Raw genomic sequence first — 25,087 nt, 5'->3', positions numbered from 1 at the left:
AGATCTTGAGAGAGCTAGAGACATTCTGTCAGTGTAGACAAGGCTTCAGAGGCTAGAGAGACTACAAAATGAGTCATTGAAAGATTTAGGAAATATACTATACTATATCAGGGAAAAAGGAAAAGAGTAAAAGAAAAAAAAAAGATAAGATAGATGAGATCATAGACAGGGTTAAAATTATTGGTGGTAATAGTAAGTCAGAGAAGGTTAAGGAGTAGAGAAAAGTTGCTGGGAAAGTCTAAAAGAAAAGAATAGAGAAGAGATTAAAAAATAAAAGGTTTACTGTAAGTTGCTGTGAAAGTCTAGAGAAAAAGAGTGAAAAAGATAGTCTAGAGAAAAAAAAAAAAAAAAAAAAAAAAAAAAAAAAAAAAAAAAAAAAAAAAAAAACCAGTGTGCACATTACAAGTGAAGGAGCCAGCTTCGGGTCCAAGAGTGCCCTAACAAATAAAAGCCAGGGCCAAGAAATCCCAGGCCTTGAAAAACATCCCAGATGGTGAAGATATTAGCTCTGTGTAAAGACAGCGATTAAGATAGACAGGGTCCTCCTCCAGGCCAATGGGCCAAAATATATTTATGGACTACCCGAAAATGGTGGACTAAGAGATGGGCTGGGTATCCCATTCATTTATGGTCATCCTAGACTGTTCCTACCCTCTGTTGGGTTGAGACTTACTCCCCAGGATTGGGGCCCAGACAGGCTGCAACTAACTGACAAGAACTCACGGATAGAGGAAAGGCTTCACCTACTGACTCCAGCCGGGAGCCGAGGTAACGTGTTTTACAGATGGGAGCAGTTTTCTCCATGCTGGTCAGAGGCAAGCCAGCACTACTGTGGTGGACACAAATGTCATCTGGACTGACTCCCTACCCCTGAGATCATCAGTGCAGAGAACAACCTTGGAACTTGGGGCTGACAAGAAGACCAACATCGGCATGGACAACAGGTATGCTTTTGTTGCCACAGCACATGTCTGCAGGACTACATACCAAGAGAGAAAACCCTGATGAAGCCAGCAACTGTGAGTACTCGTTGCCCAGGACACCAAAAGGGAGGAGACTCAGTGGCCTGAGACAATAACTGGACAAATCAAGTGTCTTGATATGGGAGCCTGTTCCAGTTGTGGGCCTAAGAGATGGCCTCACTTAAAGCACAGAATAAGAGAAAGAACTCAGACTGCTAGCCATCCTGCCAGATACTATCTAGAGAAAAAAGAGATAATAGTGCACACAAGAAGGAAGAACTATACTCCCCAGAAAGCAAAGGATTTACCAGGCTAAATACACAGATGGACTCTTATAAATATGAGTACAACCAAGTAGCCGAGAGACTTAAAGCGTATAAGGGACCTTAGGTTCTGAGCCAGAGAAATAATAAGACTTAGAATAAACAAGAAATACCTAGGAGAAAACAGCCTAGAATAGGGACCTTCCCGAGGTTTCAAGTGTCCTAGGTAATTAAATCAGAGAGCAGTTTTAAGATAAGACAGGAATTATAGATCCACTGTTTATATTGTCTCCAAAGCTCAGGACAGGTAGAGAGAATATACAGGACCCTAAAATTAAACTACCCTTGGGAACTGGCGCTGGCTAGAGTGTCCCTTGTCCTTGCTCCATACCCAGAATGCCCATTTGTGTGAGAAATGATTTTTCAGGGTACTAAAAGACTGTTCCTGGTGCTGTGGACCATCCGACCTCCTTAAAGTTCACCATCACCACCTGTGACTGATGCCAACTGGAGAAGATCCAGATGCCTGAACAACCCCCTACTCTTTAGCTCCAGGTCTTCTGCTATTCTACAAGGCTAAAGAAGCAGCAGGCCTTGACTCCTGAGACCACCCCAGAGGCACAGGGAAAATCCTGCCTTGGAGGGTGGGACTTAGTGTGTGTACACCCAAGGTTAAATGACAGCTTGTGATTACAAGATTGAAGTTGAAATGTGAATCTAGAGTTATATAGATTTGTTCCTTTTGCAATTTCTCTTTATTATATATGTGATTTTATATATATATAGACAGCTATGTGCCACAAAATGTGGAAAAGTCAGAAGACAACTTTAAAAGTGTGTTACAAAGAAAAAAAAAGGTGCTTTGAGACCCCTAGTCAGTAAAATAGAGCCCAAGGAGTCCTGATAACAGATACTTAGTGCCTAAAAATGATAAATGGTGAATTTACAGTCCAAGATTAACCCTTTATATATCTACTTCTGTCCTTGATGAGGTCAAAGATTATTGTGTACTTGTCTAGCTAGTCTCCTAGGTTTATTACCACCCTGAAGGCATTTTTAAATGTGAGTTTGAGATACGCCCTAGACACTTCTGCAGAGAGCCTATTTCTTTGACCCTAGCTATCATACTGAGACTTGGAGTGGCCGCAGAAATGAAAACAGGTACTACTACACTAATACAGACACCCTGTTATTTCCAATAGCTAAGAGCTGCCATTGATATAGATTTGAGAGCCTTAGAACAATCAGTACTTCCCTTTCAGATATTGTTCTGCAGAACAGAAAAAGATTAGACTTGCTGTTTCTTAAAGATAGAGGACTATATGCAGCCCTCAAAGAAGATTGTTGTTTTTATGCTGATCACACTGGGGTAGTCTAAGACTCAATGCAGAGACTTAGAGAAAGATTAGACCAGAGACAGATAGAGAGACACAACAAAGTTAGTTCAATAAGTGCCCTTGAGGTTGATGACCCTACTCTCTGTTGTGGCCGGTCTCTTGATAATAATTATTTTTTTACTTTTAGGTTTAGGCCCATGTGTCATAAATAGATTGCTAGCTTTTGTTAAAACTAAAATAGATACTGTTCAATTAATGATGTTAAGACAAAGAGATGAGATTATAAGAGACAAGATAGAAGATACTGATCGTTAACTTTAAGATTAAAGTTATTCCAAACTAAAGGAGTAGGGAATGTGAGAACAAAATTTGAAAGCAGCATTGTAACAATAACAAAAATTCATGGTCAGCAAAGACCACCAACAATTTGTTAAATATAGTCATAATAAAAATATTAAGCTCCTGCAGGGGCAGGGTGACAAAAAAATAAAGGCATGCAAGGGCGTGCCCAGACAAGTCCAAACAAGCCCAACTGAGTAATGGGCTATCTGGTGTTTACTTCTCTCTCCCTCCCTTTTCTGGGAGGTCCGAGTTTCTACAAGTTCTGCCAGTTCTGCAAGTTGCTGATGTTTGAAATATCCAATCATGTGTAAGCGCGCGAAAATGCCTTCCTCCCCCCACCCCATGCTATAAAAGACCCTTTAACCCACCACACGTGGCCAAAAACCCTGCTCTTGGAGCTAAAGAGCATGTCGTTTTTGACCGCCGGCTCCTCCCCTAATAAACCTCTGCTGATTGCATCCAGGTATGGTTTCTTGTGATTTTGGGGGGGTCGCGATTCCGGAGGCTTGAGGAAGGGTCTCCCGAGTATGGGGCTCTTCAACATCTCCCTTCTAAGTCCTCACTACCCATGCTTCTAGGTTTATGTAGATGTGACCCTACTTCCAAAGTACAAAGACTTTGAAGCTGGGCCGGGCTGGGTTGGGCTGGACTTGACATGCTTGCCTGAACCCTTCAGGCTTTTGACATCGTGTGACAGCTTGCTGAACCCCAGACCAGAGACATTATTTGACTTTGAAGAAAAGCCTGCGTTTATTTGTTCAACATTGGCCCTAAGCTTCCTCCAGATCCCCAGAGGCACCATGAGAACTTACACAGTCAACTCAACCCTCAAGATGCTAGCATGCCAACATCTGTTCTGAGATGTGCTGGCCACCACCCAGAGGGCCGATATTACTTGAACACCCCGTTTGTTTTAGTACAGGCTCTTAGCACCCTAAGCTGGCCTTAAATTTACACTGTTCCTCCTTCTCCAGTCATCCAACGGATGAGATTACAGGTGTTCACCACATTCAGTGGACAGTCCTCGATCTGGCAGGCAATCACTAACCTGAAGAGTCTGGGGGAGGTCTTAGCCCACCCCACAGGGTTTCAAGATGAACTGATGATGAGACGAGAGGCAAGGAGAGACTGCGCATTTCATTTGCTATGTGATCTGCCCCATGATTGTGCACAAAAACCGACCAGAAACTCCCCAAGGACGATGCAAAAATAAACCTTCCCTGACTGCTTAGAAACAGAAATAGCTCATGTCCCTGTGGAGAGTCGAACCTTCAAAGAGTCTGGGAAAACTGCAGGAAGAAGCCCGGAGAGAGCCCCATCCCAGGCTGTTTGTCTGTTGGGCACTAAGAAGCCCCAGGCAAGTGAGGCTCTGAGAGGTAACCACAGCTGCCCAACTGCGCATGCTCTTCAGGACTGGTACAGCACTCACCCAGGGTTCGGACGGTGTCACTGGGCCAGCTGCGTGGACTGAAGCCATGGGCGTTCCTGGCTCTCACAGCAAACTGGTAGTTGGTATCTGGATCAAGGCCTTTGATAACCATGGAGTCCATCTGCAAACGCTCTTGAATTATGGTCCAACTCTTGTCAAAACCTGGCCTTTAATGATTAAAAATAAGAAAAGCAACAGTTCAGAAATACCATAGGGGAAAGAGGCTGGCTGGCCATGGGAGCTAACACCATTTTCACTCTGAGAGCTATGCTCATAAAAGTGAGTTAACATTTCCTATCTGAAAGCGGTCCTGCTTTCAAACCATAACGTCATCAACTGGAAGCGTCTGCTAATAAAAGCAAGTAGATCATCTTTAGGGCCAATTCTAAGCACTGCTTAGAGACTGTCTACTTCTTCTTCCTGCTTGGCCTTCACCAGGACACAAAGACCCCACGTGGGAGCATTTATCTGCAAGAACTGTATTTTCCAGATGTTCCCTAAACAAGGCTCTCTCTTGGCAGTCCCATCCCTAGAGGTCAGGAGCACAGAGATTCCATCTCGTTGCAATCTGTTCCTGAGTAAACAAATACAAATTTTATAGGGTGATGGATGACATGAATTGCCATGGCAACACCAATGATGACTACATTAACAGACATTCATAGTCTCAATAAATCATGTCTGTGTCAGTGTGCTACCTTTTCACATGTCCTTCTGAGGGCACATCCTTGCAGAGAAGGTAGGTCTTCATTTAGACTTTTAATCAAGGCATTCACAAAGCCAATATAGTAGTCTCTGGAATTGGAGGAGCCAAGTTCAAATCTGAGTTCTGCTACTTAGTAGCAGCTGGTCCTTTTGCTTTACATATTTTTCATTTTATGTCTTTAAGTGTAAGTTTTCCCATATGTAAAATGTGAATAATGCAGGGTCAAGGTAAGGGAACTGCCGTGAGATTACACGAAGCACACATGATTAGCATCCACTCTAGCATCATGCTGTAAATATGTGCCAGCCGCTACTCAGAGGACTCATTGACTTCTGAAGCTAATAACTTATAGCTGCTTGCTTACTGCACATTCCCATACTGTACTGCTAACCCATGTGGCTCCTCAGCCTTTGAGATATAGCCAGCATGAATTAAGATGTACTATAAGTATAAAATGCACACAAGCTTTTAAAAAAAGGAAATCTATCTCTTCCGTAAGTATAAAGTTGATTTTAATCTTCATATTGAATCCATGTTGAAATGATAATATTTTGGATATAGCAATATCCAAATTATTAATAACAAATATAACAATTATAAACATAAATAATTTATTTAGTTTATATTTATAATATACTATATATAATTTATAAATATAATCATGAATACAAGTAATCAAAATATATCTTTTTAGAACTCATTTATGTGGGCTGGAGAGTTGGTTTGGTGGTTAAGAGCCCTTATGCTTGCAGAAGACCTGGGTTCAATTCCCAGCATCCATGTCGTGGCTCATCACCACCTGTTTCCAATCCCAAGGGATGTCAGACACACACATGTTGCACACACGCGCACCCAGGCAGAAACACCCACACCCATAAAATAAATTCATCTTTACATTTTAAAAATGTATTCTGTCTCTAGCTTCATAATGCCACAGTTAAAACATAAACTCATATAGAGTTGTCCGGCATCTCTTGAGGACAGTGTAGACCCATCTGTATATTCTGCCTGGAGGAGAGGAAAAACATTGCAGGTTGCAAGGAAGGCGAAGTAAAAGTTGGGAATAGCAGTGCACAGCAGGGGGCCTAACTGGAGAGTTTGTATTGATGGTTGCTAATTACCAGCTTTGCAAAAATGTTTCAAAGTGTTACGCACTATTCTGGTGCTTTAACCCACTTACCTCTAACGCCCATTCTCTGCAGTAGGCTTAACCTTAAAAGGCTCAGTCGTTTGTTTTTTATTTTAATATAAAAGAGAAACTAAAGCTCTGAAAGGCAAGAAATTTGGCCAAGGCGACAACGGAGAACTGATGAGGCCAACTTGGGTTGATGGGCTGAGGGTAAATTAAAATAAAAGTAAAACAAAGCAAAACAAACAAAAAACCCCACTTGATACTGTATTAGGAACTGGCGATGGTGGGCAGAGAGATCGATTATTAGACCTTTAGCTCGTTCCCTCCCCGTGCTCCCCCTACCCCCAAATCTGGTGTGAAAAGTCCTCTACTCCCAGATATTTAAAGAGTAGCAGGAAACAAAATGTTGGTGCTTGTCTTTGTTAAGAACGTATCAGGAAAAGAAAAGAAAAAAGAAAAAAAAAAAAAAAAAAAGGCGAAGCCTAGACAGACTCCATTTTTTACATGTGTGCTTGCCTAGTTCTTCACTAGAAGGACTTACTAAAAAATCCGGGACATGGAAACAGAGACTTCCTCTGGCTTACCATGCCAAGTGGGTGTGAGCTGTCTGTGCTGACAGTGTCTGGTCTGGGGGGGAGGGGGGGGGGAGAAGAAAAAACACAGGGTATGCCGACTGGAGGAAGCAGGGTTGAGTTCTTCCCTGTCTTGTCCTAAAGGTGGAATTCTTCTCTAAAACGACTTTATTGTCAAAGAGAAGAGCTGAGCGAGTGAAGGAAACTCATTTGCAAATTCACATTAGCACAGAGTCACTTCACAGAGGAGAACCACTGGAGATCCCCAAAAAGGAAAGGCAAAAGAGATGTGGTCTTTAGATAAAACTCTCCCATTATTTGAAAAGCTTCCCCGGTGCTATTTCTAGAGGAAAGATCCCTAATCTCTTTGGGTGTGCTCTTGTTTACCCAGAGCTACTTGAAAATGTGCAAATGTCTGCAGCCATCTTCATGCAAAAGTTACAGAGCTCGGGGCTGGGGGCGGGTAGGGAGGATTTTATGTTCTTTGTTTATCAACAACAACAAAAAAAAAAAAAAAAGAAAGAAAGAAAGAAAGAAAGAAAGAAAGAAAGAAAGAAAGAAAAGAAAAAGAAAAAACTATTTCCAATAGAAATGATAGGAATCATAACATTTAATTTCATAATATGTAGCTCATGCAGACTGAATAATAATTCAAAACCTTTAATACTTTGCCTCTGCTTTTGGGTCAAGTTTTCCATTTCATTGGTTCCAGAGTCCCATGAGGTCCAAAGGACAAAGGTGAGGCTGACAGAGATAACCTGGTGGGAGAATTGTCTTAAACCATCGTCAACAATAGCTCTATCTTCTTCCACTGGAGGGAATTTTATCCTAACTACAATGTTGGCAGCCAAGTCACCATAGCAACACTATCCTGGCACTTTCCCCAACAATGAAAGGCCAGAGTAGGAGGAGTTAGCTGAGAATGCTATCTGCAGCTCAAACTTGTAGCTCTTTCTGAGAAGTGGTCAGGGGAGGAGTCAGGCATCTAACACCTTAGGAGGGACTAGGCCAGGAGACTCCTGACTGGCTTTTAGAATGACTGGGCAATGAGTAAGACATCCAGAGCCAAGGATGTCAATTCAAGGAGTTAATTCAAGCAATCAAGGTGCACTCAACCAGTGGCTCACATTATTGAGAAGAATTGCTTACCACCGGAAGGCAATGTTAGGACCCAGCCTGGTAAGTGTTTGAAGGTTCCCAGAAATTATAAGCAAGCCCTTGTTTTATTTTTCTAAGTAAAAGACCCCTAGGTCCTCAATCATATGCTCAAAGATAATTATTGATACCCAAAACTTATAAGCCAGATCTACCACTCTACCTTTGTAAACATAGAAAAGAATTCACCTAAAGATACAGAACTGTATTTTTTTTTTCTTATTTCTTTTCTTGTAACATTTTGACCACCTTACCCATTGCCAGTCAAAATCTTAGTGAACATTCATTTTTTTGATACCATGAAATTCTGCCTTGGTAGGGTCCAATATGACAGGAGTTATATTCTGTGAGGCTTCTACAGAAGTATAAAGACAGCCCACCTTGGGGAGCCAACAGTGTAATTGGGGGAATAGTACACCTGGGGTCAGTGCAGGAATAGGACCTCAAAGAATCAGCAAGAAAGCAAAGCAAAATAGCGTATTTTAATAAATGTATTTGAAATGTAATTGTGTGTGTGTGTGTGTATGTCTGTATGTGCTCCACTTATATATAAGAGTCAAGAGGCTACAAGAGGGCATAAGGAATCCTGGAGTTGTTGAAGTTACAAGTGATTGTGAGCTGACTGGGTGCTAGGAACTAAACAACAAGGTCCCTCAATGGCTGTGCCATCTCCCAGCACCAAGAACTGGATTAAAATAGTTCAGTGTAAACTGACCTCTTGTGAGAAGTCTGTAAGAACCAGGAAGACTTCAGATAAAATTATGAAAGTGTTTGGATGTGAACAAACATAGGAATGGAACCCAAGGAACAAATGGAGAATCTTTGGGCGGAGGAGATCAGAGCAACACCAAGTATGCTATGTAATGTGTTAAGTGCTAAGTGTGTGTAGGTAAATGTGATAACCAAAGGGAAGGGGTAAGCCCTGATGAGAATGGTCATTTGATCTATACAAAAGGTGGGTGCAAGGCATGAGAACACATGGGTAGGTAAACAAGCCTGTAGCATCTTCCTTTCTCTGTACAGAGTCAAGGTTCTCTGTCTCAATGTCTGCTTGACCACTGAGCTGTATTTGCTCCTACCAGCTGAGCACCTAACTTACCAAAAGTCAGTTGAGTTTATCCCAAAACATATTGATGATTTATTAGTGCTTTGTTTGAGAAAGGGCCTTACTCTGTAGCCCAGGTTCCCCTCTAATGTTGATCTTCCTGCCCCAACCTCAAGTGCATAAATTACAGGCATACACCATTATATCTGACTTCACTTTGTGGCCTTCCTGTTTATTATAATTATTAATATTTCAGAAAGTAATGAGATGTAATTATAAAATGAGTGGTAGTTATATTGTTTTTAAAGACCTGATAAAGCTGAAACCTAAATAATTATCTTTGAACGATGACAAAGGAGGATTTGAGAAATTATTGTAAAATTCTGCCCTTGACATTGCAAATGACTTTAAGTTTTTGGGTCTCTTCAAGAAACTATTAGTACAGATAAGACCTTCAAAGTCCTTAAGAATTTCAAGGTGGCAACCCAGTTGGGGAACCCACATACAAAGGAATTACCGTCGCTACATTTACAAAGTTGTTAATTAGTGTACATTTATAGAATTTGTCTTAAAAAGGAGCGTTTAAGGTATTAGCATCATTTTAAAATATGAGTTATAATTTTAACTGATTTTTAAAAATTAATCTTTCACCAACAATCTCAGTGCTGCATAGTGAGAACTTCTAAATAAGTAAATGGGGGGGGGGGATGTAATGGTTGATTTCTATTATGAGTCTGACAGAAATTTGAATTACCTAGGTGTTGTTGTTGTCTGTGAATGTGTTTCTAGGGAGGTTTCACTGAAGTGAAAAGAGCCATTCTGGGTGGTGGCACTATTTCCTAGGCTGGGCATCATCATTCCTTAGACTGGAGTGATAGCATTTCCTAAGCTGGGTGACACCATTCCCTAGGCTGGGTAACACCATTCCCTAGGCTGGGTGGCACCATTTTCTAGGCTGAGTGGCACCATTCCCTAGGCTGGGATGACACCATTCCCTAGGCTGGTGGCACCATTCCCTAGGCTGGGATGACACCATTCCCTAGGCTGGGTGGCACCATTCCCTAGGCTGGGTGGCACCATTCCCTAGGCTGGGTGGCACCATTCCCTAGGCTGGGTGGCACCATTCCCTAGGCTGGGTGGCACCATTTTCTAGGCTGGGTGACACCATTCCCTAGGCTGGGTGGCACCATTCCCTAAGCTGGGATCCCAGCTTAACTAACAAGGAAGAAGTAAGTGGAGTGTCAACATTCATCTCCTTCTGCTTGCTGACTGTGAATGCCATGTGACCATCTGCCTCAAGCTCCTACCACCACAGCTAGAGCAGCTGTTACCACCATGCCTTCCATCCCATGAAGGACTATACCCTCAAGCTGTGAGGCACAATAAACTTCCTTCCTTGAGGAGTTTTTGTCTGGTGTCCTGTCATAGCAATGAGAAAATTAACTAATATAGTACATGTGTTCATATAAACTGACTTATGCCACAAGAATGCATGTACACACATACACATAAACACACACACAAACACACACACACGCACACGCGCACTTTTCAAGGGTTTTTGCAGGATGGAATCATACCAACACAACATAAAACTAGACTGCAAGCACCTTTGAAAAACTTTGCTGAAGGTCTTGTGAGAAAATGAGAAAAGATAACTAACTTTTTCATGTTCTGCCTCTAAATACATATATTGAAAATATTTAATGATTGTTTAATTAGCCAGCCTGGGATACCCATGTGTCTCAGAAAAGTTGAAATGAGTAAAAAAAGAATGTGTGTGTGTGTGTGTGTGTGTGTGTGTGTGTGTGTGTGCGTGTGTGTGTGTGCGTGTGTGTGTTTGCAGGGGTAGGGTTCCAAGAACAGTATAAGTGGTTAAGAAAAAGTATATGGTGGTGGGAAGAATTCTCGGATAAAGAAGGCGTGGCCAAGTTAAAACTATCAACAAAGATTTTAGTAGTTTGAACTCAAAAAAAAAAAAAATAGGAGTCATATTTTAAAAATCTAAAGAATTTTAGGGAATACAGATATTTGTCTGGGATATGGACTCTCTGTACTGGCTAGTTTTATGTCAACTTGACACAAGCTAGAGTCATCAGGGAATCAATTGAGGAGGAAGCCTCAATGGAGAAAACGCCTCCATAAGATCAGGCTGTAGGCAAGCCAGTAGGATATTTTCTAAACTAGTGGTTGATCAGCGAGGGCCCAGCCCTTTGTGGGTGGTGCCGCCTCTGGGCTGGTGGTACTTGGTTCTATAAGAAAGCAGGCTGAGCAGGCTATGAGGAGCAAGCCAGTAAGTAGCATTCATCTATGGCCTCTGCATCACCCTCTGCCTCCAGGTTACTCTCCTGCTTGAGTTCCTGTCCTGACTTCCTTTGATGATGGGAATTTATAAAGAACTGTGAGTGAAATAAACCCTTTCCTCCCCAAGTTGCTTTAGTCATCGTAGCAAATGGTAAGATTAACTAAGACACTCTCCATAAGATGTGTGACAGAATCAAAATTCAAAATGACTTCAGTGTATAGAAGTTCAAGGGTAAAGCCAACCCAAGGGAAATTTAACAGGATGTTTAGAAAAATCTCATGTTAATTTGTAAGCAAGTCAATTCAATAGACATAAGGGGCTAAACCCTGAGTAAAGAAAAACCTACCGTAGAAAAGGCACTAATATGGACTTTCAAAGTAATCACATGCCCACTGTGAACTCTGAAAACTCTGAGGGTCATCTGCTGTAGAAAAGACCCACTGCTCAGAGCAGGAAGTGGTTTTCTATGTTGACCAATCAGCATAGTGTTTCTCTATCTTCTTAAGTTTTTCATGTTGTGGAGCCCCCAACCATAAAGTTATTTTCGTTGTTACTTTATAACTGTAATTTTGCTACTGTTATGAATCATGAGAATGTCTGATACACAGAATATCTGATATTTGACCCTTGTGAAAGGGTCTGTTGTGTCCCAATGGGTTCAGGACCCACAGGTTGAGAACCACTGAGTCAGCTAGTCCTTGACCACTAGAGGTAAAGTTCAAAGGGTGGGCACTGCTTGGCTGGAATGCATAAGATATAGGGCAGTGTTTTTAGGAAGAGGCAAGACTGTATCCCATGATGAGGGTGTAAACACTTCTGAGTATTACATATGGGAATAATATGCAATAATAATAATATAATAATAATATATGTTGTTGTTATTATTATTATTATTGCTATTATGGCTTCTTACAGAGACATTAGAAGGGAAACCCAGTGTCAGGAGTGGTTAGGAATAAAGGCATATGTATGCCTTGGGAGGGATGGCCCCTGCTGCTTCAATGGCTGTTCAGAAGCAGAGGAAGGTGGCCATCAGTTGTGAAAGGTTGAGTAAAAAGCAACTTTTAGAACAGAGTAGGGAGCCTCTGATCTCAAACCATAGTGATTAAGAGAAATGTTTTTTTTTTTTTTTCTATGACTCACAGAAAGACAAGTACTGGGCACTGTAATGTACACACACACCTTGAAACAAGTTTCACAACCCCTGCTTATGACCCTTTGGATACCCTCTCATATTTTTCTTTTTTATTCTATTGTATTTTCCTTTTGAAAAAAAAAAAAAGGTAGGTCAGGACCTTCTCAATGAGTCCAAATACCTTCCAATCTATCATCTTTTACAGTTTGAGAGCCGGTGTCCTTGAAGCTCAGATGGAGGTGAAGCTTAAACATCCTATAGACATTAACTAGGAAACTGGGCTCAAGGTATTTACATTAGACTAGGGAAATATCTCTGAGAGTAGATTTTGGTGGAGCAGGAAGCCACCCTCCAGGGGACTTGGTAATGCATACAGAATGGCCTGGAGAGAGGAGATTGCCCATTGGCCTAAGGTAAAATGGACTAAATGCATAGAACCATCAGATACGTGTGATCCCTTTCAAACCATCCAATTTAACATTTAACGTTTGCTGAGGGACACTGACTTCGATGATGGCTTAAGAGCATCTCCCACTTCCCACTTCCTTCTTCATGAGCACCAGCTCAGGTGCCAGTGTCGTCGTGGGCTTCTCTAACATCTCCTGGTGCCTTGAACCCAGTGATGCTGGCACACTTTGGATGTGGCCTCTTTCATTTTCCTGTCTCTCTTTCTAGACTGCAAGCTCAAGGATCATCGGGGACTTTGTCCTGTTTGTCTCTGCAGTCCTTGAGAAGTCTGCATGGTCTTTCAAAAAATGCTAATACTGAAATTGCTTTCCTCCTTAAAACTTTCCACGGTTCCCTTTTCCCTTCAGGATAAAAAGTGAACTCTTTCTTAATGCCTTTCTTGGTCTGACTCCTGCTTACTCCTCTTCCCACACATCGCTCCAGGCTTTCTCAGCAATCCCAGGAACATTTTCTTCGTGCCTCCAAGCCATTGCTTAAGTGGCTTCCTCTAGTCTAACCCTTTCATATTGTTCCCTCCCACCTCTTCTGCAGCTATCACTGATGCGTCTTTCTTAGCTACCTTAAGAAGCCTGCCCAGGCGCCTTCAGAACTGGGTCACCTGCAAATATGTACAACTTTGATCTGTCAATTACAACTTTCAAGATTAAAAATAAGTTCAGATGCCATGAATGCACTCCCCCAGAGCCCATGTCCTCAGTCCTGCTGAGCCATTCAATTCAGACTCTCTCCATCCCTCATGACACCGTTGCAAAGTTTGGGTCATAGCTTATTTGCCTCTAAATAGGATGATTACACATTTATTAATAACACAGGTTAGTATGAGTAGATGTCTATCGTAGACTCCTATAGGGTGTTTGAGGAAATTAAAATGTTAGGAATAACAGGATACCCTAAGCCAATGGTCAAGAAAATCCTGTCAACCTTTATGGGAACACAATTGCTGAAGTCTTAAAGTCCACAGCTGCCTTTCTATGACAATGGTAGAGTAGAGTGTCTGAGATAGACCTTGTATTGCAGAGCCAAAATACTTTCTAGTCCTTCAAGAAAAGGCCTGCCAATTCCTGACCTAAAGTATGGTCTTTAACCTTCTTATCTCACTGTGAGTGTCTGACGAAGTCTGTGTACCCCCTTTTAGAATGGTTTTATGTGCATAAATTTAGACACAAGATCACAACCACTATGTTGACAGCTATAATCTAAATAGTAAGTATGGTGTTTCCACATGTATTATACTTTATTAAAATGTTAACTGAGAGAACCCAGTGATGAACATCAGTCACTGTGATAATTTCTGCTTAGTGATAAGCCTCACTAAGGTTTGAGATCTGTGCAATAATTGTGATGGGATTAGGAAAGGCAGCCCAGTGGTGGGGCTGGGGACAAAGTCCCAAGGATTGCTTTGTCCCTGTGGTTTGAAGTCGCCCTTAATTTGTGAAGACAATGTCAAGTTTCACTTGCCAAAAGGAAAAACATAGTTATCTTCCAACCGAGTACAGAGACCCCTTGACTTCTATCTAAGGCGACTTTTGGGGACCTAAAGACTGCAAAATAAGCTCCTGGCTCTAAGGGAAGAGACTCAATCTCATAGGTCAGCCAGGGTCCACAGGAGGGAAAGCCCCAAGCTTCCACTGTCTCTTTTACAGGCCAATTTTATGCAAAGTTTGCTCCTTACAGGTTAATTTTATGCGAAGTTTGCTCCCCACAAAAATGAACAGTGGTGTGAAGTCCAAACCATTAAATCATCACATTAAAAAATAAATCTATTTGACCTTCAGCTCTCTTGGCCTCTCTTTATTTACATACTGATCTAAACTAGTCAAACGACAAACAGATGGATGGAACAGGGCAATGATAAACTTGATGGACAGTTTGTCCTAGGTTGGCAAGAGAGCAGGCTTTTCCATTTGCAGTTTACAAATGGCTCCCGAAGCTGCTACGTGGGAATTCAATTTATATCAACTCCCACCACCCTGACAAGGAGTTTCGCTAGGAACCATCACAGAATGAAGAATTGAAGTTTGAAGGAATCTACCTGTAAGACTCAATGAGGTCTTATTTCTGCAAAAACATTTATCCCCTTCCTCTAAGCCTAAGGCCTTAATGGCTAGCAGAATTTCTAAGACCATGTGGCAGTCTGCAAGGTGCTTCTGAGATTTTCAATTCTGAAAGTAAAGTAATAAAAAAAGAATTCTTGCTTTCACATGGCATCATTTGTTAACTTGGAGTCTCAGCTGGCATCTAACCTAGTCTTCTTATTGCTAATTTTGGTCCTTTTGGCAAGGAGAGCGTATACTTGAACACCCAAGTTCCTAAATAATTTCTCCAAACAAACGAGGATGGGGAGACATTTTTCATTGCTTTCCATTTTTTTCTAAATGCATTGCGTTAACGTAGTTCTTTAGAGGTGGGAAAGTAGTTCAGAAGCAGGCAGGAGGTTCTCCTGCACAAGAGCAATGAAATAACAGAGAAGAAAAGAATTCATAAATGTTTTCAATTTTCATTTGAGGGCTAGGAAAACTAATCCAGGTCCACGTTCCTCTTAAATATTGTGGTCATTCATCTGGTTTATGGCTATAAATTCTAACTGTGAGTGAAGTTCTGAGAAGAAAGCTAGTGGTTCACTAATTGATGAAGACCACTAAATCTCAGGTTTGACGCCCCCTGGGAAAAAGTCGCAGTCAGAGCCTTCAAGTGAGTACTGAGATTATTTGAAGCTTCACCATATACTGAATTGGTAGCCTTTAGTTTTTTACAGTGTGTGTGTGTGTGTGTGTGTGTGTGTGTGTGTGTGTGTGTGTGTACACACACACATGAGCATGAATGCCTGACAACTGACAACCCACATGTGGAGGTCAGAGGATAACTTTCTGGAACCAGTTCTCTCCTTCCATCATGAGCTTCTGGAATCAAATGTAGACCATCAAGGTTTGCAGCAAGCTCCCTTTACCTGCTGAGCCATCTCACAGGTGCCTGCTAACCACTGTGTGGTTATAAAACACTAGCTGTAAATATCTTTCAGTGGTGGCTGGATGGTGGCAGTGTGCCAAAGGGGGCTGGGCTGGGTGGGATGAGTATGTGCAGAATCCACGTTGGATCTTTTCTGTGTTTTATTTGTGCAGTTGATGGGGTAGGATGTTGGCTACCATAGTGGCCTCTAATAGTAGTGACAAAGGGGTTCCCTTAGTTACATTTCTCTAATGCTTTTAATGTTGTCTCCTTAAAAACAAATGGCTGGTAATGTAATCATTTTTAAGAGACTCAGAGTAAAAAACTCAGCAGAAAAAGCCCTTCATAGACCCCTGCTCCGAGTGCTGGGAGACAGCTCTTGTCTTCTCCTCTTACAATCACCTGAATTTTCTGGCTAAAGAAAGTCAGACCCACAGGATTACCCAGCTTGCTCAGGGTTCTAGCTAGTTTATTCAGCCCATGATGACCAGTGTTCAAGTGCACCCCAGCATCTATCTGACATGTTATATGGGGAAGAATCCAGGCTCCAGGAAAAACTGCATTGCCTGTAATAGCATCTTTAATAATACCTTCTGATGGTTTAGTACCCTCTCCCTGTCTCAGAGTCTCCTTCTGTCATTCTGGCTTCCAAAGAAATTCCTTGTACCCAGAGCCTTTCACCAGCCGTGCTTTGAGGGAACTAAAACCTCTGAGAGGTGCTGGAGGCTCAGGGGGTAGGGGCCTTGTCTAGGGCCACGTGGCAGTTGGAGAGTTAAAGGCAAAGCCTTCTCTCCTGGCTCTCCTGCTTCTGAAGGTAAACATTTTTGTTTTCGACTTCCTGTGTGCGTGCAAGACTAGGAAACTGCTATTTCTATGTTTTATCAACATCAGGCACAGAGTGAGCTTAAAAAAAAAATACATGTTTGAGTGCAGAATTAATAGGGAAGGAGAATTATCAACTTTGCTGGGGGTTACACCCATGTTAGGCAGACGACAATAAGTTTTCATCTGTCAACGTTTAAAGTTCTTTTAAGTTTTAAGTTCATTTTGTTCTGTTGGTGCTGTGTAATTTATTTGTGGAAGTAAACCATGTGTTAAATCCCTCCCAGGCTTTTTCGATGAGAAAACTGGAGTCTTAGAACTCCCAAGTATTGCTTAAGTATTAGAACCAGGATTAGAATCATTTCTATTCCAGTCACACCCCTGGCTTTGCCTACAAGATATGTTGAGAGGCAGGATTAGGTGCTACCTTGGTCTGAAGTTTGCCACAGTGTCCCTTCCCTCCCTGTCCCTCTTTTCCTTCCCTCTTCTTTCTTCTTCCCCTCCATTCCCTCTTTCCTCCTCCCCCTCTTTTCCTTATTTCCTTCCTTTTTCTCTTCCAGGTTTTCTTCCCATCCATTTGCCATTTCCCTAGAGTTGCTCTACAGTTTCCCCTTGAGGGTTACTTCTTCTGAACCCCGAACCTACATACTCCAGGTGTCCCAAATGCCCACCTCTGGTTGCTTTCAGAACTTACAAGACAACCAGTGCTTGACTAATTAATAAATTCTCTCCACTTTAGCCATCACCATCAGCTTGGACAACAGAAAAGGGGCCCTAGACTTGGCTAATCAGAATGCACGTGGAAATTCTGCTGGGTCTGAAGAGAAATCCATCCTCTCTTGAAAATAGGGAGCTAAGCTTGAAGAGCACAGAACTTAAGGGTTCAGGAAAGCCTGCTGGAAAACAAATTGATGAACAGAGAGATGGATGGACACAGACAACTGAGGCGGCATGGGTCTGGTGCTCCCTGAATTCAGACTAGCCACTAGACTTTACAGTCACAGAACCAATACATTATTGCTTCAATCTTCTCTCAAGTTTCTGCCACTTGGAATTCATCAAACTCTGCCTGAAAACAAGCTCAGAAGACACAGATGTCTGCTTCCCACAGCCCAGGAATAAACTGGGAGGTCAAGACAGAAAAGACAACTCATCACAACTTGACAGGACCCTTTGCCCTGGCTTCAGAAAGCCAGAGGAATGAATCCTGCCGAGTCTCTTTGTGAATCCACAACATGGAAGCCTCAGAGAGACCCCTCATCTTTAATGCAGGGCGGACCAACCCCAGTGGCTCACTTTCTACCCAGAATCAACTGGAGACCCAAATGCAGGCCAAAGACCTTGCATTGGGAATTCCTTTTGTCTGCCTTTTCTTCTTTCTCTTTTAAAAATAAATTACGCAGCAGCATTGTCAATCATGAGTTCCACATGAATTTCTACAGCCCATCAAACTGCATAGCAAGAGCTTAGGTTGTTGATAGGAAGGAAGGGAGTTGAACTCAAACATAGGAAGTTGCCCCAAGGTAATATGGATCTGGAGTGCATGCTGTCTATAAGTAACGAGTTCTTCCCTCCCTCTCTGAGAAAAGCCATCAAATATTTATTTCAAATACAATACTTTAAAGTGAAAAGGGCAAGTTTCATGCCTGAAATAAAGGCCAGTTTGTTGGTACAGGTGCATAAAGCGATTCCAGAGCTCAGCTCAGAGCAGTGTTTGGCAGCAAAAGACACTGCGGGAGGGGACAGCATCACCAATGACAACTCACCCAAGATCAATATTCAGGGACATATGTTGGCCCAATTGCAAACTTAGTCTTCCAAGACTCTGTGCCACATTGAACACACATGTAGCTGAGGTCAAGTGAAGATCTGCCCCTGTCTTATATCATGTGGGGAGGAGCTGTGGTGTGTGATCTGACCTGTGACTTACCTAATGAATTCCACAGAGTAGGACTGTAGTGGGGCACTTCCTTCATTCTCTCCAGGTCTCCAAGAAAGGGCCACTTCAGAATCGGAAACCACAAGGACATGTGGCTGCTGGGGCGCTGCAGGGGGCAGGCAGGAATCTAGGCAGGATGACAAACACAGCTAGACTTGGCTAGTGGCCTCAGCTGATGGAGAGGTTGGGTACATCCAAAACAGGTGCACATTCTACTACCGAGACATAGTTATTCGGTGTGGCCTCAAAAGCCACACCAAACAACAAAACCACACATGATTTTACCATGTAACATGCACTCATTGAAATCTTGTCTTCCTTTCTCCTCCCAGAACCCCTGGCTGGAAAACAACTCAGTTGGCTACACTGGCCCAGAGACATGATGTGTATCCCTGAGAATCTTCTGCCACACCTCCAGCTCCTGTCAATCATTCACCTGCTTCCATGTTGTAATTGGTACTCAGCCCCAAGGAAACTAAATCCCCGTTGTTACTGCCATTTACTTTACAACACTTCCATATATGTGTTTGTATGTATGTGTATGTATGTTTTCTGATGACCAAAATACACAGCCATGGTAAGGCATGTGGGTGTATCCCCTCATGTGCAAAAAGGATCGCATCACCCAGTACAGACGGTAGTCTGTAGACAGTTAAGACTTCCATACCTTCTGGTTTTGCACACACTATTGTTTAGGGCTGGAGGACTTTCCACCTTCCTAAGCACTTCTTGTAATGGAGTGGAGATAGATTAATGTCACTTCCTGACAGAGAGTGCAGTGTGAACAGTGACCACAATGGACCCAGGGTCCACCTCTGTACCATGTGGATGAACATTTGCTGGACTTTCTCCCCATCTCTCCCCTTCCTCACTATCTTGATTCCTACTTACAGGTTAATCTCTTTTTTTTTTTTTTTTTAATTGTCTTGGTGAGCTCTTTCTGCATCCCTATGTGGTAAGCCCCTGCAACCTGCAGGTACCACACTTTACAATCTGTCTTTATGTGCTAATTAAATAATGCCTTGACTAGCTCTGCTGAGTTCTGATAGACCAGAGGCATGCTTACTGTGGTCACCACCGGCCTCTTAGAGCCAAAAGACCAGTATTTGGCATGTGATTTTTGCTGACTGAAGGCATATGTACATGGAAGTCCTTTCTCATTACTAATTATTTTGAGCCTAATTTTACCTTGAGACAAAGTGGTCACATGCCGAGGAAAGCTAAGCCTCCCTTTGCCAGTCTGGCTGTAGGCTGCTATGCTCACTCGATATTCAGTGCCTGGCTTCAAATCTCCAATCACTTCCTCCTGTCAATAATCAAACAAGAAAAATGTCAAGAATTTAAAGTTCTACTTGGATAGTCTAGAGCAGGTCATTCTTAACTTACCTAATGCTGCAACCCTTTAAAACAGTTCCTCATGTTGTGGTGACCCCCAGCCATAAAATTATTCTCTTGCTACTTCATAACTGTAAATTTGCTACTACTATGAATCATACTATAAATATTTGATATGTGGCTCCTGTGAAAAGGTTCTCTGACCCCTAAAGGGATTGCAGCCCATACACTGAGAACTGTTGATCTAAACAGTTGTTGTAAGGTTCACATCTTAGATCTCCGGGAACATGCTTGGAGTAGAGACGGCTCTATCTAGGTTTAGACCAGTTATAAAATTCAAAAGTCACAAGGCAGCACAACATATTTCACAGGTCCAGAGGGTCAGTCTTTATTAGAGTCTGCACAGTGTCCCGGAGCGGGAGCTTATTCACACCTCAGATGCTGTTCTCAGAGCTGCTGCAAAGCACGTGGGGATCTTTTGAGGGTATACCCAGTGTCTTTCTTTCCAGTTTTAAATTGCCATGTAGAGAGGCCAGCCACATGGCAAACTCGAGTTTTGATTTATACCATAGGGTAAAGGATGAAAATTTGGGTTCTCAATTTTTAAAGCAATGGAAACACCAGGAGAGCGTTCTTAAGGTAAACGATGGAGTCAATTCTCATAGTGTCTGATCTGATTCCTTAGTCCTGAATGAGGAGTGACCTAAGGATTTGTTGTATTTCTGACAAGTTCCCAGATCTTATTGACAGCGGTGCTGATGCTGACCACCTCCCGCTCCCTGAGAAGTGCTACAACTAATGTTGGATGCATGTGTGAAGTTCCCAGCAGAATCATACTGAGTAGAAAGCCCGAGGTGAAGAAGATTTCCCCCTCCGGCTTCAAGAAAAGAGGCGTGTCCCCAACAACAGTGCTAAGTGGGAGGGGCAGCTGGCCTCTTCAGAGAGAAGCAGTAGAGTACAGAACAGTGGAAAGGCTACCAGCTTAGAGCCAACCTGTTCTGGCCTGAACCTGATTCTTCTACCCTTTCCTACCTGTGCCCTTTACATCAAACCTCCCGAGTATCAGCTTCTTCTTCATTAATGGACACATAGCTGTCCTGCATGGTCATAACATTAGGAATTGTGTATGTACTGTACCATAGTTGGTAAGAAAGCCATGCTCAAGAAACAGGTCATTGTAATACCTACTGTCTGGGGTCTGTGATGGCGCTCCTCTGCTTACCTAGGTTCACCATCCACTTCAGGAGTCAACTCCTTCCTCGACACCTTTCTAGACCACCTAAATTTAGTGAACATGTTTGCTAAATATTTTGCCACTAATTTGGAAAAAAATTCTAATCCAAAAAAAAAAAATTCAAAGATTTTATGACAGTAGTATGGCGTCAGAAGTCAAAAACTGTACATTTGACTTCATGTGACACATCAGCCAAAACTACTGGTGAGCTAAGATAATCCATGCAGTTACCTTCGAACTATGTGATAGAGATGAGACAGAAGTGATTCCTGTTTATGGCTGAGTGCCATCTGCATCCTATCTCATCTCACAGACATCACACAGATGCAGACATACACACAGATGCAGACATGCACATAGACACAGACATACACAGACAGACAATTACATAGAGACACACATACACAGACACAGAGACACACATACACGCACAGACACACACACAGAGACACAGACATCGACATACACACAGAAAGAAAAAGAGAGAGAGAGAGAAAGAAAGAGAGAGAGAGACACACACAAAGAGAACAGATGCAGACACACACACAGAAAGAGACACAGACATACACACAAAGATGCAGACACACGAACACACATACAGAGACAGGCAGGCAGGCAGGCAGACAGGCAGACAGACAGGCAGACAGGCAGACAGACAGACAGACACAGACACACAGAAAGACACAGATACACAGAGACACAGACACAGAAAGAGACACAGATACACATAAACACACAGAGAGACAGACACAGACACACACATGCACGCATGTGCACGCATTCACACACATACACACACAGAGTCCAAAAATATTAACAATCAACTTGTACTACAACCTGTTACTGTTTCTCAAACAAGGTTGTAAACTATTGAACTGTTTGAGAGCTGGGAACACATCTTAATTTTATTCCAGGACATCTTTAGATGTTCACTGTCACTGAAGAAAATTAGGAGGTTAAAAAAAAAAAAAAAAAAAAAACGCTTCAGAAGTTTCAACTAATAATTATGAAAACTTAAAACATCAATTGTTAATTCCTGACCACGCATACCTAATAATATTAATACCTGATCACATATAACCAATTGCTCTTCTTGCTACTAGGAAAATTATGTAGAACACCCCTATTCTCCCACTTTCTAAGCCAGAGATTCCTGATACTTACGTATCCATTCTCCTCTCCCCATCACCCAATCAGTTAACAGTGTAGCCGATGACACCTTCTTCACTCCATTGGGACGTACCTATGTCATTTTATCCCAATAGCCATTTAAATCTAGCCCTTATAATGATGATGCTAGGCTGATTCTGTCTAACACAAGCACTGACTGTGCTCCAGTTTGGGCCAGATGCTGCTATGCCAAAGTTATCTTCCTAACTCTCAAATAGGACCCTCTCACTTTACACTTAAAGCTCCCTGTGGAACAGCATGCGTGTGTCCCCCTGGTTCATCCTTCTAACATCACCCAGGCCACCGCCCCTCTTTGCATTCTACATTCCAGTCATACCTAAGAACTTGGCAGGGATTACACTTATGCCATTCAATTCCTTGCCTCTGGGCCTTTGAACCTGCGGCTCCTCTCCATGAAATGCCCTTCTCCATACTTCTGCCTGGCTCACCCTGCCCATCCTTCATGACTCAACTGAGACATTACCTCATTTCTCTACCCCGTCCCCCAGTCTGGTTAGATGCTCCTCCTCTGTGTTTCCTTCGTGTCCTTGGTGGGCCTCGATCTCAACACAACTCACCTTGTCGTGTGATTGCCTGTTCACCTTCTCCCTACCCAGTTGAGGGCAGGATGCAACTTCCTATTCTCCTGGCATCACAGAGCTTAGCAGAGTAATGCCAGACATACCACCAGTGCTCATGTGGGACTTTTGATGAATGAATAAGTAAACTGAAGTAAAATGAAAGAAAGGAATCAAGAACCAAGTGTTCTTCAAGCAGATTACCTCATTAGGAAAAGAGCTCAATACTGACCCCACCATCTTGATCAACAGTACCTTCTAGACCTTGATTGCATTCCCCTTAAGTCCACATTCATCATCTAATAGAGAATTAAATCCTCAGTACAACAGGGTTAGAGACTGAGCCAAGTCCTAGGTGATTAGTTTCTGAGGACAGAGCCTTCAGGTATGGAGTAATGTTAGTTAATAGGGGAGTAGACTAGTTAGTTATTGAAGGAACTAACTCTTGACTGTGGAAGCAGGAGGTTCAGAAATTCAAGGTCATCATGACTACATGGGGAGGTTTTCTGAGTCCAACCTGGGCTATAGATATTGTGTCTCATAAATAAATAAATAAGTGAAAGAAAGAAAAAAAAAATGAAAGAAAGAAGGAAAGAAAGAGAGAATGAAAAAAAGAAAAGAATAAACATTAGAAATCTAAATAGAAATGAATTGTCCCCTCACTCTCTCGTTCTGTTCTCTGGCTCTTTCACCTTCTGCCATGGGATGACGCAGCAGGGGACACTCACCAGATGCTGAACAGATGTGACTCTTATGCCCTTGGATATTCAGCTTTCAGAAAGATGAGCCAAATAAATTTCTCCTTTTTATAAATCATCCATGATGTTCTGTTGTAGCAGCATAAAACTAGCTAAGACAGCACCCAGCTCCAGGCTCTGTAGTCAGCAACTCCACAGACAGGACTGGGTGTCTCTTGCCAGCCACTGTGTAAGTTCTCGGACCTGCCTCCTTCCTCCATTTCTGCCTCAGAGTCCCTTGGCTCCTTGTGTGGACCACAGCTATAGCATTTTCCTAGTCTTCCCTTTGTTCTCATATTCTCTCTCTCTCTGTCTCTCTGTCTCTCTCTCTCTCTCTCCTACACACTTCTTCACAAGAGATCTCTGCTGAACATGAGGTCTGTGTCCATAGTGCCTTCTCTTGTTCTGCTTCGTGGACTCCTAATTCTATCTTCTATCCCAAGGTTGAGGTCAAGTTAAGAGGTCTAGAGTCTAGAGGGAGTGATGGGTCTAAAACCTCAGGTTTTCTCTTCTCTCGACTGACACTCCAGGCATGTCCCACAGAACAGAAATACGTTCAAACTAAATGAATGTTCTACTGGTTTTTTTTCTGCAGGATCTTTTTCTTCTGGGAAGTCATCATAGAGAAAGTAAAATAAATAATTTTTATTTAGTCAGAATAGAGATAATATTGAGAGGGTAAGGTGAGCTATAGTACAAAGCTACAGATCCATATATATACACATATATACATATATGTACATATATACATACATGTACATATATACACATATATACATACATGTACATATATACATATATACACATACATGTATATACGTATATGTACATATATACATATATGTATATACATATATATACATATGTATGTGTATATATGGAGGGAAATTATGTAATTTCATATATTAGTGTTGATTTAGCCAGGAGTGGATACCAAATTTAACTAATATTAATTCCCATCTGTGGCTGGTTTATTTGTCCCATATCCTTGCCTTTGTGCATATATCTTTATTTAATTCAGTGTACTCATGACATGTACTTAGTAAGGGACGAATTAGGATCCAAACCCTGCTCAACACGACTCTGAAACGTGAGTTCTAAATTAATCATATCTACACTGGAAAGTATTGTGAGGTTTACATGAATAATAAATAATGAAGGCTAGATTATTATTTAATACAATCTACAGCAAAAGCGTGTAGAACATTATTGTGATATGAATGTTCATAGATCAGAACTGTGGGTGTATTAAGTATAAAAATAAAAAAAATTCTATTTGTTGAGTGGCATACATACATTAGCAAGCACTCAAACTGATCATTAGACATGGAAAATTAGTGCTACCCTCAGATGGGGAGAGACAGAGGCCAACTGCTTCCAGCTCACCATTTCTCATGCTGATACGACAACCTGGTGCCCACCTGTGAGAGGCTCAAGAGTACTAAGAAGTTACGGCCATGAAGAAAGAACCAGAT

The 25,087-nt window shown here is 42.1% G+C and overlaps 1 protein-coding gene across 3 annotated transcripts in view; it reads right to left on the bottom strand.

The window, feature by feature from the left end:
• Window positions 1–25,087, bottom strand: part of Egflam (EGF like, fibronectin type III and laminin G domains) — a 182,754-nt gene that overhangs the window by 75,604 nt on the left and 82,063 nt on the right. For 2 of the 3 annotated variants that reach the window (XM_034523297.2, XM_034523299.2), the window contains exons 4-6: window positions 19,747–19,864; window positions 18,550–18,685; window positions 4,334–4,500 (exon numbers count right to left, since the gene is read on the bottom strand). In XM_034523297.2, the coding sequence (XP_034379188.1) occupies window positions 4,334–4,500; window positions 18,550–18,685; window positions 19,747–19,864 (421 nt within the window). Of the gene's footprint in view, window positions 1–4,333; window positions 4,501–18,549; window positions 18,686–19,746; window positions 19,865–25,087 lie in introns of those variants that run through there. The other variant, XM_034523300.2, reaches the window with a different exon arrangement.

Source organism: Arvicanthis niloticus, chromosome 19, assembly GCF_011762505.2.
Source record: "Arvicanthis niloticus isolate mArvNil1 chromosome 19, mArvNil1.pat.X, whole genome shotgun sequence".
In the NCBI taxonomy this organism is placed as follows: domain Eukaryota; kingdom Metazoa; phylum Chordata; class Mammalia; order Rodentia; family Muridae; genus Arvicanthis; species Arvicanthis niloticus.
Note: the sequence above shows the minus strand (reverse complement) of the source record. Positions and strands in the feature narration are given on the sequence as shown.